A 10,487-nucleotide genomic window follows, 5' to 3' on the forward strand; every position below is an offset into this window, starting at 1 on the left:
ACATTTACAGTTTGGTTGAGTCTTAATGCTTTCATCAACCTGTTTCCAGCAGCAGGTAGCTGTTTTTAGCAAGTTTAACAAGCTCTGATAAACCCTATAGACCAAAGCAGAGCTAAAAAGAGAGTCAGTATTAGACTTACATTCATCTAGTGAACGCAAACACAACAAAAATTATTGCAAACGTTGCTTTGTGTTTACTGAATGTGTAAATATAAATGTTTTAATATGCCTTATAACTTCATATAATACATTGTGGATTTTGTGTAGTATATTGTAGAGTTCTGCCCCCACATGAAAAAAAGTTAGTGAATTCAGCTTTATTTTCTCAGGAAGCAAACAATGCACGTGGAGACTTATTTAGCTAAGGGTTTGTCATATTTAAACTCTGGAGTCTTTACAGCTCTATTTTCCAGACTTTGAAGAACAAGTAGGACCTTATTTTTAGGACAATAATTTCACTAAGTGCCTGTTCCTTTCCTTTCCCAGATTTAATGGCATGCTCTACATCGACCTTTGCAAGAATGGTGACATTGATTATTGTGAGCTCAACGCCCGCTTTGGGATTCGTTCCATTATTGCTGACCCAGTCACCTTCAAATCCAAGAGCAGCTATCTGAGCCTGGCAACCCTACAGGCCTACACATCCATGCACCTCTTCTTCCAATTCAAGACCACCTCCCCAGACGGCTTCATACTCTTCAACTCTGGAGATGGAAATGATTTTATCGCTGTAGAACTGGTTAAGGGGTAGGTTTTAATTTGAAAGGATTACTTGTTAACCTTTTCACACTGAAACCTTGAAGTTTTAGTAGTAACATAAAATTTGTTTACAGAATGTTATTTTGAGTTTCTCTGATGTTTTTAGGAGCTTTATTTTGACAGTGGAATCATAATGACCAGCACACAGCCTTAGAGCAACTTGTGATCTACATAATAACAGACAGATTGTAGGATACGATAAAATGTATTTTATTTTCTTAGTATACAGTATATGATTGTGAAATTGCATGTGTCTAGTGCATCTCCAGGATCTGATGCATATCCAGATAATTTAACAAGACAATTGGCCTCATGCAATTTGTAGGAACAGATTTGTTCTTAATCAGAATCAGCATTATTGGCCAAGTATACTTACGCATACAAGGAATTTGACTGTGGTTCTGAGGGTACTTACACATAGTTCTGAGAACAATGATCAATGATATATTGGAGTTGGAACAGGTTATGTCCAGACCTTGAGGGGTCCCGGCCTGTTTTCTCACTCTGGGGGTGTCCAAGTCTTGAATGGTGGGGACTGATCCTATCTGTCTGACTGTCTGTTGTAGTCTGTTCCTGTTCTGTTGTGGTCAATCCAAACCAGTCAGTGATGGATGTACAGAGAGCAGACTCAATGACTGCAATGTAAAACTGGATCATCAGCTCCTGGCACAGGAAGCATATCCTCTGCTGAGCCTTCTTGATGATCAATGTTGGTTTCTCATGTTGGACATGGGAGATTGGAGATCACAGAAACTTGAAGGTCTCCATGACTGACATAGTCTGTTGAGTATGGTGAGGGGGGGCAGTGCTGGGGGCTTCTCCTGAAGTCCACTGTCATCTCCGTAGTTTTGAGTGTGTTCAGCTTCATGTTGTTTCTACTGCACCACAGGGCCAGCTGTTCAACCTCCTGTCTGTTTGCAGCCATCACCATCTCTGATGAGACCGATAACTGTTATGTCGTCTTCAAACTTACTGTAAGTTTAACTGATGGTCCTGTAGTTGTTTAGTGCTGTGATGGAGAGTTTCTTTATGACCAGAATGATTATGGAACATTTGAAATAGGAGGGAACATCACACAACTCCAGTGATCTGTGTGAATATGGGGGTCAGCTGGTCAGCACAGGCTGGAGGGTGACACACCATCTGAGCCTAGTGCCTTCCAGAGCTTCTGTCTCAGAAGAGGCGACACACACCCTCTTCAGCAGAGCTGTTGTCATCAGACTGGATTTATGTTGATTTTGTCAGCACTGCAGTGCAACAGCTTCGGAATGAATGCTGGTTAACACTGCTAGGTAGTTTATGGGTCACAGCTAAATCACTATTTTATACTGACTCAATAGTGTGACAACAGAAAAATAAATGAGATGAGATGTAAATGAACCCAACTTGGCTGAAATAAAACACACTGATGCTAAGTCATTAGCTGATAACCTGTGTTTCAACTTTTGTGTGTAGCTTCTCTTTGCTACTCTTATCTCCTTTGTCAGTGTTTTTTGGCTTGTTCGTGTTGCAGTGGGTTAAGTCTCCACTGCTCCTTGGTCCAACAAAGCTGCCTGAGTTTAGCTGTAAACTTGTCATTGTTGTATGTGCAGAATGTCTTAGTAGGCACACACAACACAAAATGGCATGTACGAGGGATTTAAGAGAATTTGTTTTCTTGTGCTAAATATGGTGCTGAAATTAACTTAAATAAAATATTTAAGTAAATTAATATTCCATTCACCATATCATCTTCATGGCTGCCCATTTCTCTGTCCAGTATCATCTTGTGTTGTAGCTGACAGTGTAACATCACCTACGGTAGGCTATAATATTCTCTGTGACTGTCACATCCCTTGACTGCCCTCTAATATGGACCACTTGTGCTACTCTGGCACTCCAGTACAGGAGTCCAGACCAGCCCTCACATTAATGTGGTAATATCTAGCTTGTCAAGGTTTCTAGTCACAATTTAGGCTGGTGTGGAAAAGACTCATCCACCTCCTAACTGTCTTTTTCCTAAAGTCTTCCCCACTACCTGTTTCCTTTCTTCCCTATTGACCTGACCTGAAGATACAGAGTAAAAATACTTGTTTTATTGTTTAAGTTTAAGCAAGTTTACTTTTGCTGCTCAGGAAATGTCCATTTCCAGAGTCTAGACCAACTGAAAAGATTCTTCATCTATGGACTGATTGTCACACACAATCTGTAATTTTACATCACTGAGGCGGGACTAATAGTTCTATAAAGAGATCCTTAATAGAATGTAATGATAACAAAAAATACATTTACTTTAACTACTGATTATATAGTTTACTTAACAGCAATGAACGGTAAAACTGATTAAAAGTTACAATTTCAGTAAAACAGAAATAATAAATTTTTCCCATCTTTAACAGTTTCACTTCTCCTTTAAGTTCACTTGAATGGTTAGACAGAACAACAATTCAACTTTTACATTTAGTCATTCTAAGATACTATATTTCATCATAAAGCAGACTTTTAAACATTAATCAACATAATCATAGAACATACTGACAGCCTCTCCTGATGCATAGTTGGCCGATACCAGTTTCTAATATGGTCCATCACTGAGAATGACCTCTCACAAATCACTGTGCGAACTGGTAACAAGAGGGCTAGTGTAAAAAAGTTTCTCATAGTTTGGATAATGTCCACAAGTGAGTTCCTTCTTAATACTTAATACACCTCTTAATAAGTACCACAGTTATCTCAATGGACAGCTGTGGTAACTTTGCTGTCCTCACTGTCATCTCAGTTAGTGTGAGCTTTGGACTGATGGAGAGTATAGCGGAGTATTGGCTGATCACGATCAGGCATCTACCCTGTGCACTATTGCCATGTACTGCGCCGAAGATCTGAACACTCACTCACAATAGTGTCTAAAACAGGGATGTTAAGCTGCCTGGTCCATTTCCGTTTCATGCTTTCTTCACTGGCCGTCTGGACAAGGGTGCTGATGCACAGTCCAGTGCAGATGTTTTTTCTCACGCGCTTGCTTGCTCTCCCATCCTCCCTCTTCTTCAAGTTTTCAATGTATTTCCTCAAGGATTCCAGAATGCTTGCAGCAATAGACAGTGTTGTGTCTTACTCTGGGAGTCCTGTATGTGCAAAGTGGACAGTGCTCACCAGTTGATTAAAAGTTATTAGGCACACACAGAAATCTTCATTTCTAAAAATATTCAGCAGACCAAACCAGATCAAACTTATGGTTAAGTGGAATTGCCAATTTAGACAAAGAGGTGATTAGATCCATTTATGAGTGTATTACTGTGCTGTAAGCTCAGCTTTAGCACCTAGCTCCTTCTGGATATTGTATACATTGTGGGTTCACTGCTGTGTGATTAATTTTGCAGACAACCACCAAAACCAAATGAAGTGTGTGTGCCATGCAATGGATGTAGACAGCGGAGATATGATCCTGACGCAGTTTTTTGCTGAATGCCATTCACATGGTCAGACATCAGGGCAGCCCCATCCCAACCCTATGTGCAACAACTTGTACAGTCCACATTGCTCCACAAACTGCCAAATATGACCATAGAGACCCTTAGCATCCATCTTTTTAGAGCAATCTACAAATCCAAGAAACCACTCTTTTATTTCCTGTATTTCTGCATATCTCACACATAATGTCAACTGCTCCTGCTTAAAAACTGCACACTTCATTCACAATGAGCGTAGCCATTGAATCCGTTATCCTCAATGCTTTGAATGATGTTGCATTTCTAATGTCTCATTATGCATTTCATTTTACGATTTTGGTTGTGATTTCCAACAGTTAGTTCTGTGTTATTGTGGCTTGTTAGATTGAGGGAGAAATTCCACCTCAATTTGAAAGCCTCATCATGCGGGGAATACCATTAACACTATTCCAGAAAGTTTTCCTGATTTGTTGCTCTCTCACTTTAATCATGCAAATCCTTGTTTGTTCAAGAAAAGCAGCATCCAGCAATTGTAATTGCAGATTCCCTGTTGCATTGCACAGAGCCCTATATTTACAGTATCCTATCCTATTCCAATTTGGCCCTCTTAAAAATATGCCAACTTCACTATCATCAGTTCCTGTTTGCTATGTACTCATGGATGTACAGACAACTAGTACTGGGTTACTGTAATCCTGAAGACAATTTAAAAATGGGATGATGGATCAATGCATCAACGCGGCTGCCATATTGAAACGGGCAGTTGTCCCTCTGAATCATGGATGTATTAAGAGAGCTGGATATGTGTCATACCAAAATACATATAGTAACAGCAGGCTAATATTACTAAAATAAATTAACACTGAGTCTGCATTATTTTAGAAGCATATTCAGTGTTCATATAGCATTGTTATATGGCTACTATGATGACTTAAAAAATATAGAATAGAAACTCAATACATTTTTTAATAGTTATTACTAAAATTAAAAATGTTAATGTCAATATGCTTCACAATTCTATTTTAATGGTATTCGTATTTCTACACACAATCTACTTACATTTCCAACATGATTTACATAATTGATGCATACAATAAGTTGTGGGCCTATCATCTGTTTGTTCAAGTAGTTCCAGTGGAACAGTTACAGATTCTTCTGAAATTGTAAAAGCAAAACTCAAAGCAGCAGGAAAATGAAACTGAGTTGTAGGCTTCATGTTTATGTATGAGAAACATGATCGATGTAAAGTGTAATCAATATGAAAACAGCATTTATTCTTTGAAGAAGACAATCAGGTAGCTGCTTGGACACTGGTTGGCAATTTAAAAATGGGATGATGGATCAATGCATCAATGTGTGTATGTGGTTGTATCCAGGTTTGCTGGTTAGCCACTTAACATTGCTTACAGTGATAACAGTATATTAAATTCAACATGTTGGTGACAGTAGAGTGTTATGTAATAACTACTCGCCCATGAAATTATTCCTTGTTTCTTGGTTTTGGTGTTTCTTTCATTAGAACATCTAAATGCAGCACAAAAGTCTGGTATTCTCTAATGCAGAGAGTGGCCAGAAATGGACAATGGTGTCTCTCTCAACTGGGCAGGCATGCCTCAGCATTTGAAAACATCTGCCCAAGACTAACTCTTTATTTCTGTCACACAAGACAGAAAAGAGTTGAGAGAGGTTTGGGCTAAGAATATAAAAATGTGAGGCAGAATAACTTTTCTCTTTTGCAGATACATCCACTATGTTTTTGACCTTGGAAATGGGCCCAACCTCATCAAGGGTAAAAGTGAAAGGGCACTAAATGACAACCAGTGGCACAATGTGGCAATCACCCGAGACAACAGCAACACCCACACACTGAAAGTAGATGCTACAGCCACTAGTCAGAGTATCAATGGAGCCAAGAACCTGGACCTGAAAGGTATGCAAAGAACATGACACCTGTTACATGTTTATATTTCCTTGTGTGTTCAGTTCTCATTGAGCTACACTGGTTTAAGTTGGTGAACTACTTAAACACCTGCAATGACTCTCACTCCGCTAACATGTCCATTTGACTGCACAAGTCATTCAGTCATTCTCTAAGGTCAGTTTCCCTACAATATTATTTATCTTGGAAACAATCAAGTGGAGTAAGATATATGTAAACATAGCACAAAAAGTAAGGAAATTTGTGTTTTGTAGATTATTTTTTGTTGTAACAGTGCTTCTTGGCAATAAATCTTATACTGTTGGAAAGCCTGTTTATTTCCCTTTTAAATGGTGCCACATTTGTAAAGAACATGCATCTGTGGGATGAGCAGCAGAGCTGAGTATTTGGGTTACACCCATGAAAAATATGCCAAATCTTCTCTGCCAATGCCAATCAGCTCATTCTGCCATTGACTCTTGTTTGGTGTTTGGTGGATTGGATGTTTGAAGTTTGAAGAAACAAGACATATTTGCAATTTAACAATTTATTCATTTAATAAACAGGAGCCTCAGTAGCGTGTGGAAGAACCATACACAGCCACAACAGCCTGGCACCTCCTCCTCATGGAGATGCCATGAATGGGATGCCATCCCACAGCAGTGTGCGACCAGGCTGGTGACCAGCATGAGGAGGAGGTGCCAGGCTGTTGTGGCTGTGTATGGTTCTTCCACATACTACTGAGGCTCCGGTTTGTTAAATGAATAAATTGTTAAGTTGCCAATATGTCTTGTTTCTTCAAACTTCAGTCATCCAAAAACAAGAGTCAGTGGCAAGATTTATTGCCAAGAAGCATCGTTACAACAAAGAAATAATCTACCACACACAAATTTCCTTACTTTTTGTGCTATGTTTATATATAAGCTACCCAGAGAGAAGTAATCAGTAGCAAATGGTGTCATTTACGAAAAACTAAAAAATAGTAAATCATTCTACCTTATGACATTTGAGCTTCACACTCCAAAGTGAGTATGAGAATAGCCTGTTGAACTGTTGTGTGTGCTGCTACTTCTCACCAAAGAACCACCACATTGTTGGATGTGAAAGTGTTCCTCTTGTTGTTATGTTAGTGTTTTTGGCAGTGTTGAACTGCCCACTGTTTACACTGTGTTGCATTGTACAGCATAACTTACATAACCAACACTGGAGGGTTAGCAGTGGTGAAAAGTAACAGTGCGCCACTACACAGCAATGAGTTCCTAGAATCACAAATGGTTTTGCAGTTGTGTAAAGTCACTAAATACATTTACTATTTACTTGATAAAATACCTCAGACTTTACTTTACCCACACAAATGAAGATCCTCTTGTACTTCTCCTCCTACAGTGTGTCTTTGTTTCCCACAACCCAGGTGATCTGTTCATCGCAGGACTGGGTCCAGGCATGTATGGCAACCTGCCTAAACTGGTGGCTTCCAGAGAAGGCTTCCAGGGCTGCTTGGCGTCCATGGATCTCAATGGTCGCCTGCCAGATCTCCTTAGTGACGCCTTGTTTCGCAGCGGGCAGATTGAACGTGGATGCGAAGGTACTCCGTCCCTCAAATCCAAGCCTGATTTAGACTACTACAACACAAACTTCAACTCCAGCTCCAGCAGCCCATTCTTCCTGCTCAATGCAAACAGTAGCTCCACAGCCCTGCATCCATACGGAAGTCCCTCCATCCTATTAACTGTACTTGTTGCTTCATTTACCCACTGCTAGAATCAGGCCAAACATCAAACACCTCCTCACCTAAAACACAACATGCTATCGGCTACACTGGTCGCCCACTGACAGTCACCATCACCATCAGAGCAGTTTATGCCAGTGCAGTAACACAAAACACTGCCAGGTGTTCCATTTTTAATTTCATGTCCTTTTGTAAAGTTTTTTTTTTTTTTTTCCAAATTTCTGTGCATGTTTAGAGTCTTATACAATTTTCTCATATGAGAGGGTACAACAGAACTCCCAACACATGGCTGGTTTAGGTGTGTTGGTACAAAGCCACTTCATTTATTACTTTGATTGTACAGAGATACATTCACATTCAGAGACAGCAGAGGAAAACATTTGCCCTTCAGTGAATCTATAAGATATTCTAATTGACCCTTCACTAAGCCCCACCCCCCTTAGTTATTGTTGCTATGCCTGTCAAGTTTCCATTTTAGCACTGCACACTATATGTAGTTTACAGTGATAACAGTGGCAGATACAACACTGGAGGTCTGTAGTCATTTTGAAACAATAGATCCTTGATTTCAGAAAGAAGTAGACAAAAGCAGTCTATGTTCTCTCCAGAACAAAGTCAGGAAAAGACAAGGTTCCCATTTTTGGTTTGCAAGGGTTGAAATGAAAACTGTGTCTTCTATTAGCTCCAGCTTGCTAACATAAACTCTGTGAGTTGGTTGAAAACTTTTGATTGCTACATATATAATGTCATGCTAAGTCAGTGCTGTGTGATGACCCAAAAAACACTAACCAGTCCCAGGAAGACTGCATGTGCATCACTGGCAGTTAATAATCCAAGATTACACGGAAATAAAGGATTGTTCTTGTATTACAGGGTTAGTCCTATATTGTAGTGTAGTATTATAAGATGCAATGTCAATATTTTTATGTTTTATTGTTAGTATTTTTAAGCAATTTGTTTCACTTTTACATGACAGATGGTTTGAGGATGAGGGCTTACTAATGAGTATGGCAAAGTTGCCACAGAGCAAGGCAGTGCGGCTCACGTTAGCCTAAACTCTGATATAGTAGCATCAGGGAGTCCCTAAATGGGACATGAGTGTTCAGGCTCAGCATTGAGTGTAGGTCACCCAGGCCCAATACACAATCACTGTAGTTATGTGCATAAAACAGAGGAAAATAGATTTGAAGCAGAAAAATAAATTTTGTGTTGCAGTTACACACCCATTGCACAGGTGAAATGTGAGCCATTACATGGCCTGTGTAGACAGCTGTATTGATTGTAATTAGAAGTGTTATCTGTTCCATCAGACATGTTGGAGATGGATGACAGAAAAACATGGCTGGAACTATTACCAGCAATATGTATCAAAAGTAAAAGTTCTCATTATGCAAAATGGCAATATTCAGAGAATTTTATTTATTTTTTACTTATAACAATACTTCATGTGTTTTAAGATCATGATATGTTTTACTTGAAAATACTTTAAATTAGTGGCTAAAGTGCCTAAAATAAATGTAATGATGGGATGATAATGACTAAAAAGTACAATATTTCCTTCAGAAATGCAGTGGAGTAGAAGTATAAGTACAAGTACTTCAAAAGTTACATTCCAGTTAGTTAAGTTCCATCTGTAATGCCTCCTGTGTAGACAAACTTAACATCTGGCCTTGGAAGTAACTACTTGGACAATTGCTGTTTGGGATCGGGGCTTAACAAATGGTCAATTACAGGGGGAGTACAAAGAAAATATAGAATGTAAAAACTAAAAAAATTCTATGAATTTTCATGTGTAGTATTACACGTGACATGACATCAAAGCAGCATCAGGTCATACCCAGAGTCTAGCCCATACAGTTTGTGTACAATGCAAAAATTGCCAAAGGTTTTCATTCATTTTATGTCGATTTCCTATTTTTCTTGCATATTATGTAGCTTTATCAAAATGGGCTGTTGAAACATTTTGCACGAGCAAGCAAATATCAGTGTGGACAAAATGTTTCCATCTTCCTATGCAAGTTGTGCATTTTTTTGTGGTTGTTTTTGTCATCCTCTTAGGTTTTGGGTCAGCTTTCACAACCTGTTCTTGTCTTTCTTTTATGTCTGCCGTATCATTCAGTTGGACATTGAGTATACTGTACTGTTTTTTTTTAATATTACTTACAGAGCCCCATGTAAGACAAATTAATGTGTTAGTCAAAAAGTCAGTTTAATCAAAACAAAAAATAATGTTATCTATACTGTATGTCCTCCTCTCTGTGACATTTTGAATGGGGTTGATATCAATGTTATTCACTGTACTGCAAGAAAGTAAAGATTGATTGATTGATTTTTCAAAATAAAATCTCATCAATCACAGTTTGTCGGTCTTGTGTCATGCCCATGGCTTTCTCATGTCTCATTTTTTTGTGTGCTTGTATGTCTTTCTTTTTTTTTTTTTTTGCTTATGTATCATGATCAATTGATCAAACTGTATTGCCATGTACTGCCTGCATTTCATCACATGTTTTCATCACATAAAATGGATGTGTTTCTTCAGCCAGTAAGCCCTTATCAAAGCCCATTAATGGTTATTAAACTGGTAGCTCAGATTGCAGCAGTACATTGTACAGTCACTAGATGGTGATACTGCACTGCTAGCAAACTCTTAACAGAA

At 38.8% G+C, this 10,487-nt stretch overlaps 1 protein-coding gene across 1 annotated transcript in view; it reads left to right on the top strand.

The window, feature by feature from the left end:
- Nucleotides 1-10,189, top strand: part of LOC137199740 (neurexin-3a-like) — a 198,736-nt gene extending 188,547 nt beyond the window's left edge. The window contains exons 13-15 of the mRNA XM_067614245.1: nt 487-747; nt 5,924-6,114; nt 7,514-10,189. Of these exons, the coding sequence (XP_067470346.1) occupies nt 487-747; nt 5,924-6,114; nt 7,514-7,863 (802 nt within the window). The 3' untranslated portion in view covers nt 7,864-10,189. The remainder of the gene's footprint in view (nt 1-486; nt 748-5,923; nt 6,115-7,513) is intronic.
- Nucleotides 10,190-10,487: the final 298 nt, after the last annotated feature.

The sequence above is a fragment of the Thunnus thynnus genome, chromosome 16, assembly GCF_963924715.1.
Source record: "Thunnus thynnus chromosome 16, fThuThy2.1, whole genome shotgun sequence".
NCBI classification, from domain to species: Eukaryota; Metazoa; Chordata; class Actinopteri; order Scombriformes; family Scombridae; genus Thunnus; species Thunnus thynnus.